Raw genomic sequence first — 27,386 nt, 5'->3', positions numbered from 1 at the left:
GAGGCTTCCTCCACCGGCAGACCTGGTCGCGGAAGACGGTCCTCCCTTCTTTGGGGGCATGTGATTCGCGGACCGAGGGCCCACCCTCGGTCCTGTCAACCACCAATAGGAAAACCGATTTCCCTTTGAAAACCATGGGCTCCGAAAGATCGTGCATCGCACAAGTGAGTTTAGTCAGTACCAGCCAGCCAGCAAATAACATTCAAAGAGATCAGAGGAGTTCACCGGAATAATCACAAAATATACAGTTCACTAAAAATACAAGTTCCTCAAGAGATTTGGGTCGTCATTAACCGTCGCCAATTGCGGTCGACCTATTGACGATATACACTTTTTATCAAATAGAATTTTAAATCTTTAACTCGCTTGATAGTCTTCGGTTACACAATGTTCTCTAGCTTATGTGCTTAAACATATCTGGTTTGTCGAGATAAATAGTAAATTAGGGATATAACATCATTATAAGCATATCTGTGGGAACAGACAAATAAACTGCATTTCTATTTATTCTTTCGTTCACAGCAATTTCTGTATCTTGTTATTTAAGATAATCAATTGAATAATGTAAATTAATACACTACAAGGTAAAAATCAATTAGAGAATGTTGTGAGGGAAACGTAGATTAACGTGCCTCTTTATTTCCACAATTTTCTTCAATTATGTATGTTAACTTTCTTCTGTCACCATAAACATCTTTGTGTTTTCCTAAATCGTCAAAGTTTCGTCCATACCTCTGTGACTAGCTAAAATGTGTTTAGGTTATACATATTTATATTAACGCTGATTATATGTACATATTTGTCGAGCATGTAAACTTACCGGGGGAAATCTCTTGGTACACCTAAATTTTGATTTTGTGGCACTAGCGTAATTTCGGTAATCTACAAACATTATTCACATGAATGTCGAAATATAACAGTGTCAGTATACGTAACAAACGGATGTTCACGTTAGTTTCTACTAGTAATAACTTTTCTGTACTCTTAGTATATTTCGTAGTGTGTTGTTTCACCATCGGTTAGTAGCAATTAATTTATCGAATTTTTAAAAAACGAGAAATTTAATGAATTCCCAGCCACCGATTCAAAATCGTATTTTCACAATAGCTAAAAGTCTCTTTTAGTAATCAGACATCTTGCATTAGTATTGTAGTAGGATTTTTCTGTATAATTTTGTCGGAAATTGATCTTGCGTCGATTTAGGAGAAATTTTAGTTCCTGAAACAATTTTTAAAATGATTTAATCTTACCTCCACACCTTCAGGTGTACCCAAGGTGTAAACGACTGCGTTGGCGACGTCTATGTCTTGCAACATTCGGGCAGACTTGGTGTCTACATTTGGCAATGCATTTCTTATCATGTCGGTGTCTACAGGACCAGGACTGATGTTCTGTAGAAATAGAAAAACAAGAAGTTCCACAATGTATCGTTTCATTGTTTAAATTACCGATGTTAAAATGCAGAGAGGTATAATTACACGGATAATTAGGTATATCAGATATCAAGTTCGAGTTGTTCAAAAGAAGTCACAAATCTCATATAATACTACTAGTATGAGGGAGCTATGATAATTTCTCATTGGCGTAATTTCTCCTCAGAGAAGCTGAATCTGTTTTTTTAATAAATTTTTAGACAATTTTAATAATATTTCATTTTGTTAACATATCTAATCGTAAAACCAGCAGTTTAAAATAGCTTTCAAAGCTGATAAACAAGGATGTATCGCAAAACATGATTTCTTACCGTGATTTTGATGTTCAATTTAGCCATAATTATTTCGTGTCGAAGTTCCGTACCCAGAGCTCTGAGGCCGTATTTACTTGGACAATACATGCCGAGTGATATGGGTAAAGTTTCAGCGAATAGTCCAGCTATGCTGTAAATCGTGTAAGCATGCAAAGTTCGTGTCGAGACGTGAGCGAAAAAATTGCACATTTGAATATTTTTTGACATTTCTGGTAAGAAGCGTACACAAATATATCCGTGTATCTATAATTGGCACACGTTTCCATTTTTATCGAAGTACGTACCTGTTAATGTTGACTATGTGACCGGCTGCGTTACGTTTCTTCATGGAGAGTATGGCTTCTCGTGCAAAAATTGCCGGAGCTATCAGGTTGGTCTCTATAAGATTACGGCATTCTTCGCTATTCGATTCTACAACAGAAGATTCGGGATTCATTTTGTCGCCTCTTCTTCCTCCGCAGAATTAAATCGTATTTTCACAATAGCTAAAAGTCTCTTTTAGTAATCAGACATCTTGCATTAGTATTGTAGTAGGATTTTTCTGTATAATTTTGTCGGAAATTGATCTTGCGTCGATTTAGGAGAAATTTTAGTTCCTGAAACAATTTTTAAAATGATTTAATCTTACCTCCACACCTTCAGGTGTACCCAAGGTGTAAACGACTGCGTTGGCGACGTCTATGTCTTGCAACATTCGGGCAGACTTGGTGTCTACATTTGGCAATGCATTTCTTATCATGTCGGTGTCTACAGGACCAGGACTGATGTTCTGTAGAAATAGAAAAACAAGAAGTTCCACAATGTATCGTTTCATTGTTTAAATTACCGATGTTAAAATGCAGAGAGGTATAATTACACGGATAATTAGGTATATCAGATATCAAGTTCGAGTTGTTCAAAAGAAGTCACAAATCTCATATAATACTACTAGTATGAGGGAGCTATGATAATTTCTCATTGGCGTAATTTCTCCTCAGAGAAGCTGAATCTGTTTTTTTAATAAATTTTTAGACAATTTTAATAATATTTCATTTTGTTAACATATCTAATCGTAAAACCAGCAGTTTAAAATAGCTTTCAAAGCTGATAAACAAGGATGTATCGCAAAACATGATTTCTTACCGTGATTTTGATGTTCAATTTAGCCATAATTATTTCGTGTCGAAGTTCCGTACCCAGAGCTCTGAGGCCGTATTTACTTGGACAATACATGCCGAGTGATATGGGTAAAGTTTCAGCGAATAGTCCAGCTATGCTGTAAATCGTGTAAGCATGCAAAGTTCGTGTCGAGACGTGAGCGAAAAAATTGCACATTTGAATATTTTTTGACATTTCTGGTAAGAAGCGTACACAAATATATCCGTGTATCTATGATTGGCACACGTTTCCGTTTTTATCGAAGTACGTACCTGTTAATGTTGACTATGTGACCGGCTGCGTTACGTTTCTTCATGGAGAGTATGGCTTCTCGTGCAAAAATTGCCGGAGCTATCAGGTTGGTCTCTATAAGATTACGGCATTCTTCGCTATTCGATTCTACAACAGAAGATTCGGGATTCATTTTGTCGCCTCTTCTTCCTCCGCAGAATTTCATGAGATTCTCATGCAATGAGATACTGTGAAGAAGTTAAAGGTTTCAACTTTAGTTTTTATTCTCATCACTATTGGAAATGCTCGAAATCATTTGATAGTTTCAGGATAATTAGAGTATCGAGTAAGATAATTTGAAGTCATGGAACTTCGATTTGGAAAATCATTCAGTATTCTTTATGTAATGGCGCCGATTTTCGATCGTAAGGAAAGAATGCAGGTTGCTATACGAATAACTGTTGCATTAAAAATGAAGGCCATCGTGATCACGGTCGATGACCGCTGTAAAACAACTCCGGTGACTATACTGTGTGTTTGATGCCTACATAGGCGTGTAAAGTGTCGCATAAAAGTGTACAATTCTCGACACAAGTTATTTGCAGTTGCAAGTTAAGTTTAGTTTCTTCTTTAACATTTAATTCTTCTTCTTTACAATGGACTTTAGTTTCCGATGAAATAGAATGTGGAAACATAGAAAATAGAAGTTACTCGAGAAAATCGTATGAAATAAAAATTATGACTCGGTGGTAGAATGATAGTGCAAATGCTTGGTATAAATTTTTCAAAATGTGATTATGATTTGCGAATTTAACACATAAGGTCTCGTTCAAAATATTAAATGGAATAAAAATATATTTCGCTATTTACTCAATCATGTTCATACAGAGGCTAAATATTTTTTCTCTTGAATATTTCTCTTTCGCAGAATATAAAAATGACCAAGAGCATGGCTTGCATAGATTAATCCATCGTTAATTTAGAATCGTTCATTTTTCACACGAAACAGTTCCTATTTCTCATTTAAAACTAGTGAAATCACTGGTAAGGTAAGATAACTGTTTCTTGTTTTTCGATTTCATCTTTTATTGCGAACATTCTGTTTTGCCAAACGCATCAAAACTATTCAGTTGAATGAAAATCGGTACTTATAAAATTCAGTATATGTTTCTCGACCAGTCTAATACAGCAAGAAACTATTCAGTAATACGAAGCACATACAATAATTTATATTATATTTTCAAATCACCTTGTGTAATTTGCTTCCTAGCCAGAAAGAGAACGAAACAAGATAGAAAATAACACGCATGCTTTATGAGTACTGCAAGAATCGACATCGACAATTTTACCTATGATAGGATTTAAGGTGAGGATTCCAGCGTTGTTCACTAAAATATCTGTGCCACCGAGCTCCTTCTCCACCCATTTGAACGTCTTCAGAATGTCTTCTTCCTTTGTCACATCGCATTCGATCGGGTAAAACTTGTTCTTGCCGATTTCCGCGATAAGTTCCCGATGCTTTGGCAATTGCCTTGCCAAGCCGACCACTGTTACTCCGTGGCTTCCCAAAGATTTCGCTATCGCGGCACCTATACCGACACTCGCGCCTGTCACTATCGCTACCTTTCCGCTCCAACGATTCATCTTGTGCACTGACGTACCTCGGACTGACTCTGCTCACGCAACCTTCCGTTGCCTTATATGGGTAACTTCAGGCTCTGCTATGAATTGATTCCATCAATTAGCAACATGGCGCAGCGTATCTTCTAGATTAACCATGTCCACGCATAGTTTCTTGTCACGAACAGACTGAGTCATTTCGTCAGACGTAGAATAGTCGGTCAAGTAATTACGAATTTCATGGTTGTGAAGGTGGTCAGGTAGACATTTTTACGTGTTTTCATAGGCGATTTATGGTTGGATCTTGTTTGATCGGATTCGAAGATCGCAAGGCGTGGAATGGGGATTGTGACTTTGGTAAATCCTTGTGCCGAGGTTTTTGATCGATGTTGGATGTTTCGTATTTAAGTTGGATTTTTAAATGTCATTTTATGGAGTTTATCAATTCGGGGATCGATTTGCTAATGCCGTGAAATTAATTATGGGTACATAGTTGAGTAAGGAAAGAGGATAGTTCGTTGTTTTGATAGTGTATACTTGTAGGCTGTGTAATAATTTTCATGGGTGTAATAGTGTGCTTACAAGATGCAAATACTGTTCTTTTTTATTTCCATTGGCATTGAAGATTGCACAAGTATCCTACGTTTTTCCAGAGCAATTGGATGGAATAGTGAAAGGAATATTTTTCGTTGCTTTGTATGAGATTTACATTTTTTCTATTCTCTGGTTTCTAGGAATTCGTTCATGGCTTCAATTTGAATATCGCTTTTTGCATTAGTAAAAATGAAAATCGGAACTCGTATGTCCGAAGCTGTGAAATATTTTTTTCCTAGATAGGGACATATGTATTTTTCGGGAGCGATGATTGCGTTATCCTACTTATAGATAGATTCGCTGTATATCTGTGATTTCAATGTCAGGATAACATGCTGTATCGTGAGTATATTTGAAACGCACATGACACAGTAAGAATTCTGGGTTTAGAGTAAAGCTATAGGGAAAATATGTTTCTTTACATGTGTCGGGAATAGCACGTATTTATATCTTTGAATTATTATTTATCAAATCAAAAGAATTGATGAAAGAATTAAATATACTCTGATTTAAATTTCATAGCTTGTATTTGCTTCTTTTCGTTTATTTCTCGTGTTTCTATATTTCGGAAAAATGTGTTTTTCCCTATTTTTATATATTCATTTTTATTAAATTGAATTTGATATCTTTAACTCGTTTGATGGCCTCACACGTTACACGTTGTTTTCTAGCTTGTGTGCTTAAACTTCTCTCAGTTTTTCCAATGTATGCTACTCAGAGTAAGTTGAGTATGCTACAGAGTTTCTATAAGGATAACCGTAGGATCCTCTGGGAAAGCAAGCAAAAACCTCTCTAATCTTTGCTTGCTTTACAAAAGTTGTTTTCGTGTTTCTCTTCTTTTTGTATTCTTTATTCGTTAGCTTCTCTTTCGCAAAGAAATCGATATTCCAGCATTTTATTTTTATATTTCACGTATTTATTATTTTCGTAAATTCATATTTCATAATTCGTTGGAATAAAATAGAATTTTCCATATATGTTTGAATCTATTAAAATTTATAAAATCTATAAAATTTATTTATTTATTTATTTATACGGGATTAACCCATTAGAAAAATTACAAGAAAATTATTACAGTGAGGTATAAAATTAATGGTAAAAAAGGAAAATAAAAATAAAAATTTACTAGTAATTATTCGAAATTTGTAAAATAATGTAAAGTAAAAATATGTTCCCTCTCTGTAGGTAGATCTTTTAATAGAAGCAATTTTGCACATTACATCTTAAAAGTCTTTTAAAAATCAGGTCAGAAGCTCTCGAGATTAATCATACGTCGATATTTTCTTGTATTTGCTCGACAAGTCAAAGTATTTTGTTTTTATCATACTTCAGAATTTATCGATCATTTTTTAATATCATGCTGGAATCAGTATAGATAATGTATCCACGACTTTGCATTCGATATCGTTTATAGCGAAAGCAGAAAATTTCTATACTCACATTTGTCACTATTTTTATATTTACGTTTTGCTGTAAATCGAATTTCAGCAGTCGTTCAGTTTTAAAGTTCAAAAGATAATCAGCAAGGTTTTGTCTATTTTTTTTATTTTTTACTATAATTTACAATTTTTGCAATGAGGATTTGATAAATTCTTTTATGTTGACAATCCCTATTGAGATTTTATCAGAAATGTTGGAAAATTTGTTGCTTAGATCTTTATTTCGAGACATGGGTCAGAAATATATTATAAAACAATTCAAAAATCATATTGGCTTTATTTGTTTTACAAATTAGATGTTTCTTCTTAAATTGACCATTTGTATAACAATTATTTAATCAGCATGGAATGTATACCTCAATTTGTTTCGGATTATTCCCATTTAAAGTTTTAATAATAATATACGGAAATTGTAGTAAAAAGGAAAATATATTATAATATATTTGCATACGTATTATAAAACACAGTTTCTTCATCAATCGCCACATCAATCAATCATAATGTTACGTATCTTCATTTATTTTTTATCTCGACACAGGAGATAAAAATTAATTACAAAATGTTATAAGGAAATCGCACGTAAACTATTTCATGTATAAAACATAATATATTCATATATCATGTTCATAATATATTTCAAATATATTTCCTATATCAAACATAACTTACTTCTTCAAATTTCTTCAAGTATCTGTCCTAACTATTTTCTATCGCCATAAATCACATCGTGTTTTTCTAGCTAGCCAGTCATGTCGATCTCTTTTGGGCTCCTTAGCATGGCTAAAATGCGTTCACGTTATACATATTTATATTTATATTGATTATATTTACATGTTTGTCAAGTACATAAACTTACCGCGTGAGTTCTTTCGAGATGCCTATTATTTACTTCTTTGCCGTTAATGTAATTTCGGAAACCTGTCAACATTATTCACATGAACATATGAATCGAGCAGTGTCGTTGTAGATAAGTATTGGTGTTCATGTTAGTTTCTACTAGTAATTATTTTTTTTCTATTTGCTTAGTATGTTTGTAACGTGCTGCTTTTCCATCGGTTAGTAGCATAATTTATCGTATTTTTAGAAAATAAGAAATTCAAAGAATTCTAAAATAATTAAGTTCTCTTTCAATAATCAGATATCTCGCGTTGGTATCGTAGTAGGATTTTTAAGGGAAATTTTGTCGAAAATTGATCTTGCATCGATTTAGGAGAAATTTTAATTTCTGAAACAATTTTTATATCGATTTAATCTTACCTCCACACCTTCAGGTGTACCCAAGGTGTAAACGACTGCGTTGGCGACGTCTATGTCTTGCAACATTGGGACAGACATGGAGTCTATATTTGGCATTAAATTTCTTACCATGTTGGTATCTACAGCACCAGGACTGATGTTCTGTGGAAATATAAAATCAAAAAGTTCCACAATGTATCGTTTCAATTTTTAAATTGCCGGTGTAAAATGCAGATAGATTCAATTACACGGATTGTATAACACGAATTAGGTATATGAGATATTAAATACAGGTTTCCTAGAAGAAGTCACGAATCCCGTATAATATTATTACTGGTATGAGAGAGCTATGATAATTTCTCATTAGTGTAATTTCCTCTTCAGAGTAGCTTAATTTTACATTTAAAACAATTTTTTCACAATTTTAATAATCGTAAATTATTCGAAAACTGGTGATTGCAGGTTAATACTTTCGATTGTAAATATTTTCTTATGTACAACTCTATTTAAAACTTTCAATATTTAATACTACTTAACAATTAACTAGATGTATATAAATTTAAAGGGTGAAGTGAGAAGAAATTTCTAGACTGCTAGACAGTTGTTGATTTAGCAAATCGTGACTTCTTACCGTGACTTTGATGTTCAATTTGGCTGTTGTGATTTCGTGTCGAAGTTCCGTACTCAGAGCTCTGAGGCCATATTTACTTGGGCAATACATGCCGAGTGGCACGCTTATACTTTCAGCGAATTGTCCAGCTATGCTGTAAATCGTGTAAACATGCAAAGGTCGTGTCGAGATGTGAGCGAAAAAATTGCACATTTGAATATTTCTTGACATTTCTGGTAAGAAGCGTACACAAATATATCCGTGTATCTATGATTGGCACACGTTTCCATTTTTATCGAAGTACGTACCTGTTAATGTTGACTATGTGACCGGCTGCGTTACGTTTCTTCATGGAGAGTATGGCTTCTCGTGCAAAAATTGCCGGAGCTATCAGGTTGGTCTCTATAAGATTACGGCATTCTTCGCTATTCGATTCTGCAACAGAAGGTTCGTGACTCACTTCGTCGTCGATTCTTCCTCCGCTAAAAATTCATGAGATTCTCATGCAATGAGATACTGTGAAGAAGTTAAAGGTTTCAACTTTAGTTTTTATTCTCATCACTATTGGAAATGATCGAAATCATTTGATAATTTCAAGATAATTAGAGTATCGAGGAAGATAACTTGAGGTCATGGAACTTCGGTTAGGAAAATCATTGAGTATTCTTTATGTAATGGCGCCGATTTTCGGTCGCAAGGAAAGAATGCAGGTTGCTATACGTATAACTGTTGAATTAAAAATGATGGCCATCGTGATCACGGTCGATGATCGCTGTAAAACAACGCCGGTGACTATACTGTGTGTTTGTTGCGCACGTAGGTGTGTAAAGTGTCGCATAAAAGTGTACAATTGCTGAGACAAGTAATCTAAAGTTGCAAGTTTATCTTTGTTACTCCTTTAATTCTTCTTCTTTACTGTGAGCCTTCGCTTTCAATGAAATTGAGTCTGGAAACAGGGAGGATAGAAGTTCCTTGAGAAAATCAAACTTTAATCTTTAATATTTGACCTAACAGACGTAATAGTTGACTTAACAGACGTAACAGTTGACCTAGCGGTTAATTATATATTACATTCCTCGATTTGTTCATAATTATTCCGGTTTGCAATAATATTTTACTCATTGTTATGACAAGTCTGTTTTTATATAATACGTCTCCTTTCCTGATTACGATTATTGTTCACACTTATTATCTCTGTTTCAAATTTTACATTATCAGATACTAACATCAATTAAGTCTAAGCGACTAGAAATGGTTTCTAGGGAAGTGAAATTATTGTGTTTTGAACATCTTCGAGCAACAGGTTGCCCATAGAGAGCAGAGACTTTTTGTGAAAATCGCTTGGAAATTCATCGCTGTTATTAAGTAATATACTCAATAATAATATTGTTACGTAAATAATCATGTTATTGACATTGAATTCGGTGAATTGATTCGAATACGCGTATGCAATATAAATTCCGTTAATCAGAGAAATGAAACAGTAATTCGTAGACGATAAGAGTTCGCGAATAGAAATGTAACTTATAATACTAAATATACGCGAAATTTATTATCAACGCTAACACATATTTGTTGACATCTAATAAAACTCCAATTTTTCGGCTAAACAGATAGTACTCTTATATTTTCTCTTGTCTATTATCATTTCGCAATTAATTTTGACTTAAGTCGAATAAAAATTACGACTCAGTAGCAGAATGACAGTGCAAATGTTTGGTATAACTTTATCAAAATATGATTACGACTCGCGAACCTAAAATATTTTGTCATGTACCCAGTCATGTTCATACAAAGGCTAAATATTTTTCCTCGTGAATATTTCTATTTTGTAGGATATAAAAATGACCAAGAGCATGGCTTGCATAGATTAATCCATCGTTAATTTGAAATCATTCATTTTTCACGCTAAATAGTTTCCATTTCTTATTTAAAACTAGCGAAATCACTGATATATAAGTGGTTCTTGATTTTCGATTTCATCGTTTATTGAGAACATTTTCGTTTTATCAAACACATGAAAACTATTTATGAAAATGAGCGAATGAAAATAGCTACTTATAGAACCTAATACATGTTTCAGGGTTAATGTAATTCAGCAAGAAACTACTTAGCGTGATACAAACACAGTACAGTAATTTATAACGTACATTCAGATCACCTTGTGTAATTTACTGTCAGGTCAGAAAAAGGTCGAATCAAAGATCGAAAATAACACGTATGTCTTATAAGGTACTGAAAAAATCGACATTGACAATTTTACCTATGATAGGTTTCATCGTGTTGATTCCAGCGTTGTTCACCAAGACGTCAACGCCACCGAGCTCCTTCTCCACCCATTTGAACGCCTTCAGGATATCTTCCTCTTTCGTGACATCGCATTCGATCGGGTAAAACTTGTTCTTGCCGATTTCCGTGCTAAATAATTCCCGAAGCTTTGACAATCTTCTCGACATGCCGACCACTATTACTCCTTGACTTGTCAAAGATTTCGCTAGCGCGGCACCGATGCCGCTACTCGCGCCGGTCACCATCGCTACCTTTCCGCTCCAACGATTCATCTTGCATTCTATCATACGACGACTGACTTTACACACTTTCTGTTGCTTTATATGCTTAATTTCACACTTGCTTGCGTGTCGACCAACCAATCATTGGCCCGCTGTGCCATATCTTTGAGATTAACCAAGTCTAGATAGGCCGACTGTTCTCAAACAGACAGAGATTAGTCTTCGTCAGATATAAAAAGTTGATCGGGTAAATAAAAATTTTATAATCATGAAATTGGTTAGTTAAGGAGTTGAGGATACACGGGTTCACGTGTTTGTGCGTTTCGTTAGGCAAATTATGGTTGCTCTATCGTGTCTATTTTGAATCTGGAGGTCGGAAGACATGGGATTGGGTAATCGCTTTTAAAGATCTGGAATATTGTTTCCCAAAATATATGTATTCAGATTATACTCGTATGGCGATTACGTTATCGAGGGTAAGGTAGATTTACTATAGTTGGCTGAGTTAAATATAAGGATGACTTGCTTTGTTATAATTACATGATAATGATGCTCATAACAAGTAATCTTGCATGACATCGTGCTACATCGATTGTGTGTATTTCAAAATTATGTGCATGGACTTTGCTTTCCAAAGAAAGAATTTTTACCTTTTTTATTCTTAGTAGAGGCTGAATGCAATTTCGAGTACTCTTATTGCGAGTGCACACTGTACAGGATACTTTCAGAGAATTAAAGAAAATTGCTTCCCTATCGGTACTTTTCGAATGTTCAGATTGCATAGCAAATTGATTTGTACTATCAAATCCTACAAAAGATTATTGCTTTGATAATTATAATTAAGTCGGGTAATTAACTATATATTATCAAGAGAAAAAAGAGAAGAATATTCGTCATGTAATGTATCTTAATTATCGTGCAGTAATTGCAGTTCTTTTATTCGGATTTTCTACTCAGATTTTCATTCCACGATCAAATTTTTATTTTCAGGATTTTATCGAAAGCGAATCTTTTCGAATCTCATCGAATCTTTTTTGTCATTAGCATTTGTAAATGCTAATATTAATTTAAAAAGATAGAAGGAATAAAAAATTCCGATTATTTTTTACCAAGATCAGCAGCTTCTTTTTAATTTTATCTTCGAATGAAGTACCATTTAGCTGTAGGTTTTCTCTTTACGATATAAATAACTTTTTATCAACATCCGATAAAAGGATATTACTTGCTCGAGAGTATATTCTGAGTATATAACGCTTCTCTTGCTATATGTATATTTAAATATATACTGCAAGCATAATATTTTCAGACTTTGATAACGAAGTAAACGTTAGATATGAAGAAGCTATTTATTTTCCGATTTTTCCAAAAATTTTTCTCTTATTGTTTCAAGTAACGTACGACTACAAATTGCATTATATCGCATAATAAACGAGTAATTAGTACAAATTGTATTTATCCTGGAAGAAACGAATAATTAATATTTTTTGCTCAGAATTTAATATCTTTCCAATATGTTCGTTGACTTAAGATTGCATAAGGTCAGTAATATGTTATCTTATCTCACGATGACTGAGAAGAAAAGACTATCAGTTGCAAGTCACAACTTTCAATAAACGATAGCAAATGATGATACGTGATTAAATGAAATACGGTTAACACAAAATTTTGACATTCGTTAGTTACCATAACTGTTATGATAACTGTACAAGGATATGTAGGTAACATCTTCGATATTTCGAAATTTTTAATATTAAAAATTATTTATAATACTTATTCTATAAAAATTCTGTAATTTATTATTTACCATATTTACTGTAATAATTTTACAGTGCTGTGTAGGTATTATTTCCGGTAACTCGGAATTTTTAGTGTACGAAATTGTCTGGAATGTATATTCGAATACGTGTCAAATGGATTGAATCAGTTCTCGTCCTAATCAAAAATAGCCTAATGTCACTTAGACGGTTTCCAGCCACGTCGAAATTAATTTCAGCAAGCGGAAGTTCTGATTAGGGATACGACTTCGTTCGTACTTGCGAGCATCGACACTCTGGTTCGCATGTGCAAAGTTAAATAGGATTAAGGGGAAGCGATGGAGATTTGTCCTTACCGTAGATACCTCTTCCGTAAAGCATCGTCAAACTCGCTATCTTGCTGACCTTTTGTGGTGCTAATAGTCTCTGCTCTTGTTCTGCACGTTTCTAATCTCATCGAGCATGCATAGGATTTTCTCTAAAAATAACAATTTTTCTCAAATATAAAACAGTCCAGATTTAAAATTCCATGTTACCACAAACAGTGCATTGATCTCAACAGTGTTTTTCCGAGAAATTTAAAATTCGAATATTTTCGTATTACTACAATAAATTCAAAAAGACACTGTATCTTAAATTTTCGAGAAATATATCTTCGATACACGTTAAATTTACCTTCCTATATCTTCAATATTTTATATTTTATATTTCGAGTCGGCAATGTATCAACTTTTTGGATCGTGAATAAAATTCTGCAAAAATTCCCTTAAATTTCATATTTGCCAATTTTATAGCGAAGACATATATTTGACTAAACTGTTGCCAAGATTTTGCAAATATTTCTCTTACGAATGTGCGAAGGGATAATTTCTTCAAACGTGAACGTATTCGAGATTTGAAAAAGAGAAAAAGGAGATATTAGAGGAAGAAATAAAATTAAAAGTACGATCGAATAATTGTGAAGAGTGAGACGTCGGAAAAAGTCGCGGGTGTAGCTTCGAAGGTTCGAACATCTCCAGTTGAAATTGAATTCCATTGAACCTTTGTTAAACGTAACCCCTAGTCGCTTCTTTTCCATTTAGTACTTCGTATCCCGTCCCGGGGACGGGAGCAGGTGATGTTGAGAAATAGATACATCCGAAATCTTAAAGAAATCGTTAAATTCGATTTCATTCGAGTTATACATGCCGCGAGGCTACTCCATGCCGAGATTTCTTCCGCAAACTTTTCTCGTTTCAGTTCCTACTTCTTCATACCGATGATCAGACTTTGTTCTTTGATAGTTTCTTCGCGTAAATATTTATATGTAATAACCCAGCGAGGAAATGTGTAGTCTATTTGCACCTGCAGAATACGTTTATAAATATCGTTAAATTTATAGTTTCTCTATTATGACATTATGACAAAATAATTTGGCAAAATTGCAAACATTGCCTTCAAATGGCTGGTGAAATTTTTAAAATAGATAAAATTCATGCAAAAGTGCCGCTAATGATAGAGTACAGTCAACCCTCCTATAACGCGGTACTCTCAGAACGCGGTTTCCATATAACGCGGAGCTGAAATTGCGACAGCCCTCCTATAACGCGGTACTCTTACAGCGCGGTTTCCGTTCAACAACGTCCCATCAGTTCTTTCCGTGCACCCAATGAATGGTTTTAACTGGATATGTTTATATCAGCGTTGTCCACGGGTGGGGCTCCTCATGCGCTATCTTCCACTTCTATTAACTAAATAGTTTCGCATCGACAGCGTGCCATGCGTTTGTGTGTCTAACGAAACTGTAACATGAAAGATATATATGTGATCTTTTGACTACATTGTCGCGTGAACTATAGAAAAACTACGTTCTGCTTATGTCTTAGCCGTTTACGGCATCGGTTTCAGTCGTCTCAGAGCTGTTTCACAGTACGTCTCGTTGATGACCAATTCTTTCTAAAATTTTGTCTGCACCGTCCATTCGTTCAGCTTTTTGCTGCTTAATTTGTGGTTTATAATTGGACAACATTACACAATACTGTAAGTAATATTCTTCATTTGTTCTAATATAATAATAATAAAGTAATTATTAACCCTAGATTTGCATCATGTCAAACACAAAAGAAACAAGGAAAGGATTAAAAAGAAAGTTTATATCGCTTGAAGATAAAATCCAAATCTTAAATCGTTTAGAAGGCGGGGAAAAAATATCGTCTGTTGCAAAATCAACAAATTTGAATGAATCTACAATTCGAACCTTAAAGAAAAATGCAGATAATATAAGGAAAACTGTGGCAGATGGCTGTCCGTTAGGTGCGAAACGTGTTACTCGCACACGAAATTCTAATATGGTTAAAATGGAACGGGCGTTAATGATCTGGTTGGAAGACTGTATAGCCAAAAAGATTCCTATCAGTGGAAATCTTATCAAGCAGAAAGCACTTAAAATCTACGAACATTTAAGGAATATTGGGCATTCTTATGCAGGGCTAGAAAATCATTCGTTTGTCGCGAGTAAAGGATGGTTTGAAAAACTAAAAAAAAGGTACACATTGCACAATATTAAGTTTCAAGGAGAACAGGCCTCAGCAGATGTTGAGGCTGCCGAAAATTATAAGCTGGAACTAGCTAGAATTATCAATGAAGGAGGTTATTCACCTGATCAGATTTTTAACGCCGATGAGACGGCATTATATTGGAAAAAACTACCATCTAGGACCTTCATTTCGAAAAATCAAAGGCGTGCTCAGGGGTTTAAACCTTCAAAAGAACGTATCACCCTTCATGTGTGCAGCAATCTATCAGGGAGCCTGATGATAAAACCCATGATAATAAATCGTTCTTCAACTCCCCGTGTAATGAAAAACATTAATAAGAGCCAATTGCCTGTATTCTGGCGATCTAATAAGAAAGCTTGGATGACTCAAGATTTATTTAAGGATTGGTTTTATAATTGTTTTATCCCGGCAGTGGAAACCTATACGATGGAAAAAAATTTGTATTTCAAAGTTTTATTGGTTATTGATAACGCTGGTTGCCACAACATAGAACTGGACCACCCAAATGTGAAAATTGTCTTTCTTCCTCCTAACTGCACGTCATTAATACAACCTTTGGACCAAGGAGTCATTCAAACTTTAAAAATGTACTATGCACGCCAACTTTTCCAAACCATTTTCGACAGATTAGAAAATAGTGAAAATAAAACTCTTACTCAAGTGTGGATGGAATTTTCTATTTTAGATTGTATTAGAACCGTGTCATCGGCTTGCGCGGAAATTAAACCATCAACGCTTAATGCGTGTTGGAAACCTCTTTTACCTCAAATGGTTCAAGCAATACAAGATGATTCTACAATTTCACTCCCAGTTACAGAAATAGTAAACATTGCTTCTCGTTTAAACGATGAAGAATTTGCAGTAAACCATCAGGATGTAAGAGAACTAGTACTCGGGGAAGAAACTTTAGATGAGGAAGAACTGATGGAATTAATTGATGCACACACCTCAAATGCATTGGTAAACGAAAATAAGGAAAACGAATGGGTGCCAAATCTCGATTTACAAGATGTGAAAAAAGGGCTAAATTTGGCTAAAGAATTAGAACTTTATTTCATTGAAACTGATCATTCAACGGTGCGCAGCGCAAAGTTTAAAAGAGAGTTAAGAAATTGCTTAGCTCCCTATAGAGAGATTTTAGTGGAGTTAGAAAAAAAAGCTACAATCGAAAACCAATGTGAAGATCAACCAAGTGAGGAAGACATTTTGCCCATTAAAAGAAGGCGAGTTAGGCGACTCATATCTGACAGTGAGGATGAGTGTTGAAAGATTACATCATTTTACAAAAGTCTTTCTTTTGTTTTTGTTGGAAAACAGTTTTTTAGTTTAGTTTTTGTTTCATTTTTTTCATCATTTCCTTATATGAACTCTTCAATTCAATAAAAATAATTTATAATTTATCTTGTCTTTTGTATTTATTGGTCTCCATATAACGCGGTACGAATGATGTGATTTGTACTTATTCTGAGTCTCTTGTAGCGCGGTTTCCATACAACGCGGTAGACGGTTTCCATAGAACGCGCTACGAATTAGCCTGGTTTGTACGGTTAAATCCGAGTTTCTTATAGCGCGGTTTCCATATAACGCGGTACGCACTCACCGCGTTATAGGAGGGTTGACTGTATATCTCTTTTAATTGTTACTATTAACGTGGAAAATTTTCATTTTGCGAGCGTCCTTGGATTGTGATGACACGTAGAGCGAATTTATACTTGTTCGTTAAATACATAAATTGGATAATTGGGGAAAATTGTTAGGAGTAGAAAGGGTGAAACGTTAAATGAAATGTTAGGAATAGTTTTCGGAGAAAAATCGCGAGGATGACGAGAGCAGTTCAAAGGATATGTCGAGATAAATCGCTACTATTCGTCAAGCGGAATCCCTACGATTTATCGATAAGACGTTTCAATAATCTCGAAATTCAGCGTTGATCTTCTTGACTTATGTCTGTAACAACCGTGCGTCTGGCAGGTGGATTATCTACGTGGGAAGAATACCTAAACAATATTTAAATCGAAATTTACCACGTTATTGAACGTATTTCAGACAAATTTATTTATCATCTTTTATTTTAATAATTTACCCGTAATAATTTATTAATAATTAATTTCCAATAACCTTATACTTGGTTGTATAAGGACTACATATTGTTCCATGGCTGGGAATAGATTATTTCTCTTTGACCATTTTGCATGTAAAAATTCTTCAAGATAAATATTGGCAATTACGAATTATCAAGAATTTTATTTTAGTGATATTCCGAAAAATTTGTATCTACTGCTTATCGACAAAAGCAGATGTTCTTCAATTGACTAATTTGCATGCAAAATAATTTTAAACGCAAATATCAGTAATTACGAATTATTAATAACTTTATGTTGCCAATATTTTTCGTCCCTCTCATCGATAGGAGATTTTTAGATTTTTTTAGATAATTTTATATGCAACAAGTTTTGAAATGCAAGTATCAGTAATTATAAATTACTGTGAGTTGATAATTTTATCTAGGTAATATTTTTCTTCGATAAAATTCCCATCCACCGATCTACCATTAGGTATAGACTCTCCCTAAGCGAGCAATTCACGTGCAACAGATTTTTGTTCGGACGAAAATATATTTAAATCTGCACGAAGAGGATTTCAAAAGCAGGATAACATTGGTCGCATCGTGAGAATCCATCTTTTTATGCGTGGCAAGGCTGCTTCCTGGATTCCTGCCAAAGTCAAGACTGTCGAACGAGAATCGACTTCGGAAACTCGCGAGGGCCCTGTCTCATCCGCAATGACGTTTTCCATCATGCCTCCGTTAAGGCAGTTTGCAATTTCCGGATCTTCCGGAAAGGACACTTTCGCGTTGCAACCATCATCGCGACCTCGTCGATTGAGCAGGAAATAATGAGAAAATTATTTTACACGCCTACTAGCTCCCTGCGAGGATTAAATATCGAGTAAAATGAACATCTACTAATTTCTATGAAACTAAAAAATTGTGTTTTAAAAATAATATAATAGGATCGTCAAGAAAATGATGAGTTTAGTAAATTAAATATAATTATTATAAAATTTAAATTTTATCTGAAATATTAACACTACATTAAAGTGATATAATAAAAATGAAGACATACATATAATTAAGAGCTGTACGTTTTGGTATCAATAATATAAAGTATATAAAATAAAACTGAATTGAAATATTGATAAATATCGTTGAAGAAATTAAAATATAAATTATAGGATAATCGTGAATTAATAAAATTAAATGAAAATAGCAATAATTTCGGAAAGATGTAGAAAGATTTTTCAACGAAGTCTTCATCACCCGAAATTCATGTTTTGTACATTTTAGCGCGACGATTCGATTATTTGAATAAATACAAAGAATACAGGGGATATAAATCGATGGCTGAAGATCGTAATCTGAATTTACAAGTGGCGTGATAAATTTGGCGCACAGTGAAGATGGCTTTGAAAAAAAAGAAGCCGAAGAAAGTTATGTTGCTCGGTTTTAAGTGAAAGCATAGGCAGAATAGAAGACAAAGGACCAGGTGTCAAGGACGGTATCGAGAACCCTCGAAAGCGTTCGCGATCAATCGTCACAGGTTTATCTCCATTTCGCTAGACTGCATTCTTGACTTACGATCGAGGCTGTGCCAGCAGATCGATGAACATCTGCGAGATAAACAGCGGAAAAATGGGAGAAATATGAACGAAAAGACGAGAAAAATTTGAAAACCAAGAGACATACTTCTCGCTCTGAAATCTTTTAAGAAATGGCTAGAATAAATATCCTCATAGGAAAGCCATACAATCGTGTAACAGAATTATACATACATATTTAAATGCTTTTCTGCTTTTTAAGCAAGGCATCGCACAAAGATAGGTTATGTCGAAGGTGAAATGGAATTTTAAAAAAATGTAGAAATTTTTATTATTAAATTTTAAAAATGTAAAAATGTGGAAAATGAATAACGAATGATAGAATACCTTCACAAAAAAGCTTACAAAGGTAAAATAGAATTTTGAAATTATAATTATGTCGTTAGTTGCCATGGAAAATTTTTCTTTTTTTATTATAATAAATTATAATAGTATTTGTAAGTCGAATATTGAACACGGTTAAATATTTTAAAATCTATGAGAAAATAGAAATTTGGGAGAGTGGAATAAAATTGAGAAAAATAAAAATTCACTAGCGATAGATGAATTTACATAAGCAAAAATGTAAATGTTTGCACAAATTCTCTCGCTTCTCGTTTCCCGACGTTTATTTCTCCCGCATCACTTCGATATTTGATATCGATACAAGATGCTCGAAATTCCATTATACCCTTTAGATATGATACAAGATCCTGTTCTCAAGGTGTTCCTCCATATTCGAACTTCTTGACAAAAGTAATTTTGGGTTTATTCGAGACTCGAGAGGTCAATTGGTCGCGAAACTTTTTCTTCGTAAAAATCCCGTTTTATCGTATCATTCGTGGGGAAACTTTGAAATATGGTGGAACTTGGATCATCTTACCCATCATGCGAATATTGATTAAAAGGCATCTCGCATGATACATGCGTTACCTAAACTCTGTAACTACCAAACCACTCAAACTTTAGATTTTCTATTTTTCTAGTTAAATATTGAGAATGCGCAGTTAATTTCGACAAAATTAATATTCGTTTTTGTGAAGATAAAAATGTAATTGTACCCATTGTATAATTACAATATGAATCCATTATTATACAGGGTAGACCCAGATTTGAGGTATCAAAACTTGTCAGTATATTTTATAGCTGCATATAGGGAAATAGGGAAAAATGTCATATAACGTGTTGTCAAAAAAGGTATAAACGAAAATATGGAATATTAACAATAAGTTATGCTTCCTGTTAGGATTCATCAAATCAATATCACATTTCAGAATTTTTTACTATTAATTATTACAATTAATTATATTTAATAATACACTCTGTATATTATTGGTATATAAATACCCACTATTTTCCCAAGAATAGGAAAATATAGCATGCGATTTAAGGAAGCAAAGATAACTCTGAAATCTTCGAAATTTATATAAATTCTCCCACCGTTATCAAAATTATAACTCACACGTTATATCTGTACGTAAAATTTATTCGTATCTCCAAAAATAACAGAGATATTTAAAGTAATTAATTTATTCAAATTAATAATTTAATTTAAACAACAACCTAAATTCATCGGACCACCTTGTATAGACCAAATTATTTTCATCGTACCATTTCAATTATTCCAGATACTACTACAGGTACTACAGGTCTAGTATTAAAACATACAAGTACACCATAGAGGATTGCGGTAATTAAATAACAAGTGAAAAATGTTTTCCATTCCTCAACCTCTGTATCTTCCTTCTCTTTCTCTTATTTCCTTGGCTGCCAACTTGCGCCGCTTAATTTTTATTTTCATTACGTTAATTATTCATTTACCGTGGTAACGACATTTCACGGTATTTTATCCGGGAGCTTGAAAAGTGAAACTCCGAGAGAGGACGAGATCGTTTTCCCAGCGCTGTGTTGTGACAAACGTTCACAGATTCATTTCGTCAGATGATGAAGCGACCCTGGATTGAGGGTTGCCAGCAAAGTAGAAGACTTTCGTGAGCATCGTGGGCCGAGCAAACATGGAATATTGCAAATTAAACTCGGCTCCGTGCCTAGCCCTACCTTTTTCTTGCCTCGTACGCGAAACGAGCTTTCGCTACTTCCGTTTTTATGCCCTTCCCAGCTCTGCGATTCTTCAACATTTATTATCCCTCTCCATCCTAAGTATTTAATTTCTCATGCATTTCGCAGCGTATAATGCCTACTGACACTCGGACTAATTTTCTTGCTAAGCTCTCCAGTTGAAACGCGTAATGGTTTCTTGCCGATCGTTAAATTTCTTAGGCCACTTTGACGATTAATTTCCCGCACTTGGGAAGAGTAAAATTTTTATCGATGATCGTCGATTGATGGATGAGTACGAGTTACTTTGGTGACGAAAGTTTCAGGTTTCGAATGGTACATCACGCGTGAGCTTAAAGCGTACTATTAATAATATAGAAATGTAATATTGTGGAAATGGTAAGCGTGGGGTGATTGGGGTATAAGATCACAGCCTGTCAGTATCTTTTGCGTAGGTATGACTGTAGAGTGCATGGGAACTCTTGGGCAGTTCCTCGAAAATAGATGATAATAAACAGCGATCTCTGGTTTGACTCGAGCTTTCAATGTTATCTGGAGTGCGTATGGAAAGACGAGTGACGGGATATTTATGTTAGTATCGAATACAAGTGAAGAGCGAAATGCATCCGAGTGTTTGGGTACGTGACCCACCGAGGGCGAGGTTGTGAGAAATGCGTGATTGAGAAAGAGAGCATGACTATGAAAGAAGACAGAGTGCAAGCTTTAAATAAGGGTGCGAAGACGAGAAAGGGGACAGTTCTATGAGAGATAGCGAGTGTGAGAGTTATTAGCGTTGGAATTAGTTCACAATAAATTATATATTTGTTATTTACCATCGACGTGTTGCTGTCACCCAATAATTCTATAATATTAATATAAAATTATGTTTGGGAATTATTTATATCCTTATTTATTATTTTATTTATATTCTTCTCAATTGTCTATAATTTGTTCAATATTCTTCATTAATTCAAGCTTCGATGGAGAGAGATAGAAGAAAAAGTATCAGAATTAGACAGAATTGCAAACAGAAAGTGAACGACGTGCCTTGATCCGTCACAAGTTTCATGTGTCTACAAAATTAATTTGTTTGCCGAGTATACAACGTTATTGTTCAAATATCGCACCACCAAACACTTTGGACGCACGAATTTTCCGAGCTTCTTGATTGTGTTTGTACCTGTTAATTGCATAAACAATCGTTGCTAAACGTAGCAGACCGGCTGCACGCTTCCCTAATTCTCTTTCTCTCCTCTGTCACGGTTGCTCATTAAAATCACCGACACGTCAATCAGACCAGTCGAAATCGCTAGAATAAACGAACAAGGCAGAGCGAAGTATTCCAATTTCAGGTCTTGTGCAAACTTTTTCATCCCATTTTTAACTCCGGTCCTCTAAAAGCAACCTAAGTTGTTTGTTCCGGAGCAACATCTAAATAAGTTCTAGCAAGCTTTAACTTCGTTATTGACACCGAAAGCTCATTAAACTATAAGTATTAATTAACGTCGGCAGCAGTCGGTCCAATTATGACTGGAAGAGTTAAGAAAACCGTGGATTCGCTGTTGACAAATTGCAGCAAAGTCCATCCCTAATTGTGAAACGCTCGTTAGACCTCCGTATCGATTACCATCGAGCCAACTGCTTTTCTTTTCCAAACAATGCGAGGGAAAAAGAAGAAAAATGGGGAAGAAGGAATAAATAGGGAAAGGGGGAAAGAAAATGGAATAGAAGTTGATCCTCTGCTGGCCAATTCCGCTCCTCTTGATCTCCAGGAATCTACCTGGAGCTGAAAATCTCGTCGATGCCTTATTTTCTATAATTTCTTCGCGGAAATCTCGGATCGAAGAGATTACAAAAGGATAACGGAAAATCGTAAGGAAACGTGGTCTTTTTCCGCGAATCTCGCACATTGGATACCGAGGCTATCACTGTGGAGATTTAGTGCATCTCCGGAGAATATCCCGTGGCAAAATCGAACGTTTTCGTGGTTGAATTTTGGGACACCTGACGGCTTTCTTCCACGCTCTTTTTGCATGCGAATGGAAGAAAGTTCTGACATTTCTAACGCTTTTCAGCACGCGAATATTGAGTCGTTTAAATATCTTATTTCAGAGCTTGATGTACTTTAAAACTAGATTTACGAATTGAGCGTGTACTTTAATTATTAGGTTAGTAGTATAATACGGTACTGTAATACGGTTAATTATTAAGAATTGTATAGGCAATATAAATTAGGCAAAATAAATGTGTTTGTTCTAGTGAAATTTAAATATTACGAATATTATTGCAATATATAGTTTTCAGTCATTGTATCATTTTAATATTGGAGTTACTAATTAACACTAAACCTACCATCACTAATGGAAGAAATGAAATGGGAATAGAATGGAATAGGAAGAAATAACAGGAAATATTGAAAAATTGATTGTACGTATAGTAAAAGGCAAACCACATAGTCAAAGTTGAAAGCAGTAGTTGAAATTTTTATATTAAAATTAATATTAATTTCCAAATAGAAACGTGATAATACAGCTGTTTGTCTTCATAATATCGCTGCAATTATTATCATTTCTGTATGATTTATTTTTACACGTTGTAAGTCGATATTCTCATCGTTAACTATATAGGTATTCCAATAATTTATAAAAAAAGGAAATAAAATCGAATTCTTCTAAATTCCTAAATAAATTCAGGTAAATATCTTAATCGAATGGAATCCAAGTCGTTCCAAGTCATCGCGTCTTTTAAATTATTTTCCACAGAGTTATCCACAGAGTTATCCACAAGAATTTCTGACTGAAAACCGAACAGTGACGCGCTATTGAAGCAAAATTTCCTGTAAATCCTGTAAATCCAGTAGATTTCGTAAAGCGTTTTCCCGAGGACAACCCAAATACCGATCGTTATCTCATCACGAGTTCCCGCGAGTGAAAAGAAAGTTTCCTCTGACGTTCGGAAATGGTTTTGCCGCTAGATTTTACTAACTGTTTCATTTATATTCCGCGAAACGAGATAAATCGGCGGTGTGTCAAATGAAATTAATCAGTACTCGATCCAGAAGCAGCCTCGGAAGATGGGATATACTCGAGATCGCGGGAAAGCATCGAAAGCACTCCGCGAAAGTTCTTTAAGCAAAGAGGCTTCAACCGAGCAAGCTCGCGTTCAGCTTACGTTCTATCTTTCATTTTCTTCCTCTTTTTTTTGGTTCCAGTCTGATGTATACTCGTTACGAGCATTTCTGGTTTTTTGAAACACCAAAAAGGAACGGAGAAAGTAGTAGATTCGTGATCTTTGATCTTAGGGGCTCATAATGGAAGGTTAATTAGCTTTTTAAAAAGGTTATATATATATATATATGTTCGGTCACGAAAATTCTCAAATACTAATTTAGGTTTACGATCTTTTTCAATTAGGTTTAAATAAATATATGAGGAAAGTATTTATTTTGTTAGGTTGAAATAATTATGTAATTATGCAACGATAATTCACGAATTTCTTATGTTTTTACCGAATTTCGATAGATTTTACAGTAGTTTAAGCTGGGAAAGAAGAATGGAAGAATAGTTAATTGTTATGTCACAAAGGTGTTCATTAAAGGGGATCTTCCCTGAGAATTTATTTTCCAATAGAAGCTTCGTACAGCACTACCTACTTAATTAGGTAGTGATTACTGTGTTCCACGCTTTCGTCTGTACAATTAAAATATTTATTTATCAACTTTTTTATTGTACTCTTTATTAATTATTCTACTAAGCTTTTTACTGTTTTAAAATTGAAATATTAAAATAAATTCTTGCTCATTTTTTTTTTTCAAAAATTCCAATGGTAGGTAGATCTTTAGATTATCTTATCTCTTTTAGATCTTATTTTGTCTTAATTTGATTTAATTTTTCGTTACACAACGTTGATTGTTTTTTAATACAGTGTTTAAGACGCTAATTAAATAGAAAGGAACATAACATAACAGTTTACAAGCGCGTTAAGCGATCACGATAGTTCCTCTTTAATACCAAAGCGATTTCCCCTAGTAAAGTTTCTCAGGCGTACCATACATGAATGTAAAGTTTAACTGCGAAGAGAATAATCTTATTAACCATTTGCTGTAGACAGAACATGTCTACAAACAGAATAATTAATCACGAGATGATTTAATAACACGATCTGTAACATCGAAGCATACATGGTCGTAATGCAGAATCATCTTCTCTGCATTTCCCTATGAAATCTCCAAGTCGTTTTCACGAGTCATGGTTGTTTTCGATTTTTCAGATTCGTTTTACCACTCGTGAATAGATCGATTCTTCAAGAAAAATAGTTTTTATCGCATTCTAAATCTGCAACGTTCGTGAACTTCACTGCAATCTAGATAAAGTAGAACATCGATTATCCGGATTTCCAATCAACCAAACTTCCGATTATCCCGCACACCAATTCCATCATAATGGATTACATATATCGAACATGACAAGAAAAATTCCTAAAAAAAATCCCTTATCCTCCGATTCTCATCAAAACACGCTGCTCAAGCATTCAACCCCCTTCGTCGTTACCATTCCACACCACTAATAGTTCATCTAACCAACCAGTCTTTCATCATGACAATAAAAATTCCCCCCAAAAAATCCCTTATCCACTGATTTTCATCAAAACACGCTGCTCAAGCATTCAACCCCCTTCGTCGTTACCATTCCACACCACTAATAGTTCATCTAACCAACCAGTCTTTCATCATGACAATAAAAATTCCCCCCAAAAAATCCCTTATCCACTGATTTTCATCAAAACACGCTGCTCAAGCATTCAACCCCCTTCGTCGTTACCATTCCACACCACTAACAGTTCATCCAACCAATCAGCCTTCCACCATAAGCCTAAACAAACCTCAATTCGTCCCACTATTAATTTCCACGATAATTGCTTAACTATTAATTTCCATAAACACCGAACTAATCTCCCCGAACACACGTTCTCGCCACGCCAGACTCGCAGAACTCATCTATCTTCGCCTGTACCCCAGCACTTCCTTCAAATAGATTCCACCCTCCTTCTAAACCGTCCCTTCTACCCAAAGACTCGATAAATTTCATCGTCGAAACGTTTCGATTGTCTTAAAGAGACTCGTTCTCGTCAGCGCCTAAGGTCCGGGCTAACAGCGGGGATATATCTCTATGATTCCTAGGGAATTTCCGGGTTCATTCCACCGTCAATGGAAATCAACGACTGGCGTTACCGTGTATGCAGGTTAAGAGGGAAATTCTTTCCTTGAGGTTCCGCGGCTGCAACGTCGAGAATATAGGTTATCGGGGATGTAAGGCGAAAAGAGGGTGGTTGCGTCGGAGGTCGAAGTCAAAGTGTGGGCAGGCTGGAAGAGAGAAAGAGAGAGAGAGAGAGAGAGGGAGAGAGGGACAGAAGGTGGGACAAAGAAGATCCTGAATATTGCTGACGGTGCCATCTTGGAGCGCTCTTCATACGGAGTTTCTCCGTTTAACTCGCTGTTCCACCGGCATCCTTGTTTTTCATCATCCATCTTTTATCGTGCTGTCACGAGCCGATCCGATCTACGAGTAGCTCTGGGAACATGCGGCTGATCCCAAAACACGGTGACAAGAACTCACGTGCGAGAACCTTTCGGCACCGAATACCTTCCACCTTTATCATCTCACCCTCGCGACTTTATCCGATTTAATGCAACCTCGACGGGGTGGCGAGGGTAGGTGGCTCGTTCAAAGGATTCATCGACGTCGGAAATCGTTTGGCTCACTTTCTCCTTTTTTCTTCTTTTCCTTCTTCGTTCTCTTTCTCCCTTTTTTATTACGCCGGTTCAGGTGAAGCGGAATTTTTCATTTTTAATTTAAGTTCCTCGGGATGTTTCGTTTAAGGTGGTTATTCTGTTTGACTTGGCTGTGGGGTCGTAGGTTTTGCGCGAAAATTTTGGCGGTCGTTTGGATTATATTCCTCTACTTTTCTTTTCTTCTTTGTCGTTGATTCAAGTGGAACGTGAATTTTTTAATTTTTCGTCGTTCTTTGCAGTGCATCCTTTAAGGAAGTTATTCTGTTTCACGTAGATGTTAGTGGTATAGGTTTTGTAGAAAAACTTTGGCAGTAGTTTGAGTTATTTTTGATCGTTCTTCTTGCTCTTTTCGTCGCTGATTCAAGTGGAGCATGAATTTTTTATTTTTGATCGTTATTTTTAATCCGGGATATATCGTTTAACGCGATTATTCTGTTTGACTTTGAGCTTAGTATTACACGTTTCGTGTAAGAATTTTGGTATTTT

General features: G+C 35.0%; 4 protein-coding genes across 4 annotated transcripts in view; 2 read left to right on the top strand and 2 right to left on the bottom strand.

The window, feature by feature from the left end:
* The window catches only part of Grd (GABA-gated ion channel), a 142,157-nt gene that overhangs the window by 22,603 nt on the left and 92,168 nt on the right, over positions 1-27,386 (top strand). The window lies entirely within an intron of this gene.
* LOC108550850 (uncharacterized) lies at positions 331-4,933 on the bottom strand. The gene is made up of 8 exons (XM_017904744.1): positions 4,892-4,933; positions 4,465-4,811; positions 3,326-3,363; positions 2,032-2,200; positions 1,745-1,877; positions 1,251-1,391; positions 821-882; positions 331-744 (listed from the first exon to the last, which is right to left on the bottom strand). The coding sequence occupies exons 1-8, from the start codon at positions 4,931-4,933 to the stop codon at positions 741-743; spliced, it is 936 nt and encodes a 311-aa protein (XP_017760233.1). The 3' UTR covers positions 331-740.
* LOC108550873 (farnesol dehydrogenase-like) lies at positions 7,435-11,206 on the bottom strand. Its single transcript, XM_017904771.1, has 6 exons — positions 10,878-11,206; positions 8,923-9,049; positions 8,636-8,768; positions 8,026-8,166; positions 7,625-7,686; positions 7,435-7,548 (listed from the first exon to the last, which is right to left on the bottom strand). The coding sequence occupies exons 1-5, from the start codon at positions 11,188-11,190 to the stop codon at positions 7,654-7,656; spliced, it is 747 nt and encodes a 248-aa protein (XP_017760260.1). The 5' UTR covers positions 11,191-11,206; the 3' UTR covers positions 7,435-7,548; positions 7,625-7,653.
* On the top strand, positions 14,966-16,681 carry LOC108550848 (tigger transposable element-derived protein 1-like). Its single transcript, XM_017904743.1, has one exon. The coding sequence runs from the start codon at positions 14,966-14,968 to the stop codon at positions 16,679-16,681; it is 1,716 nt and encodes a 571-aa protein (XP_017760232.1).

This window comes from Eufriesea mexicana, unplaced genomic scaffold (genome assembly GCF_001483705.2).
Source record: "Eufriesea mexicana isolate 0111107269 unplaced genomic scaffold, ASM148370v2 scaffold3255, whole genome shotgun sequence".
Taxonomy (NCBI): Eukaryota; Metazoa; Arthropoda; class Insecta; order Hymenoptera; family Apidae; genus Eufriesea; species Eufriesea mexicana.
The sequence above is the reverse complement of the archived record's forward strand: the minus strand, read 5'-3'. Positions and strand labels throughout refer to the sequence as shown.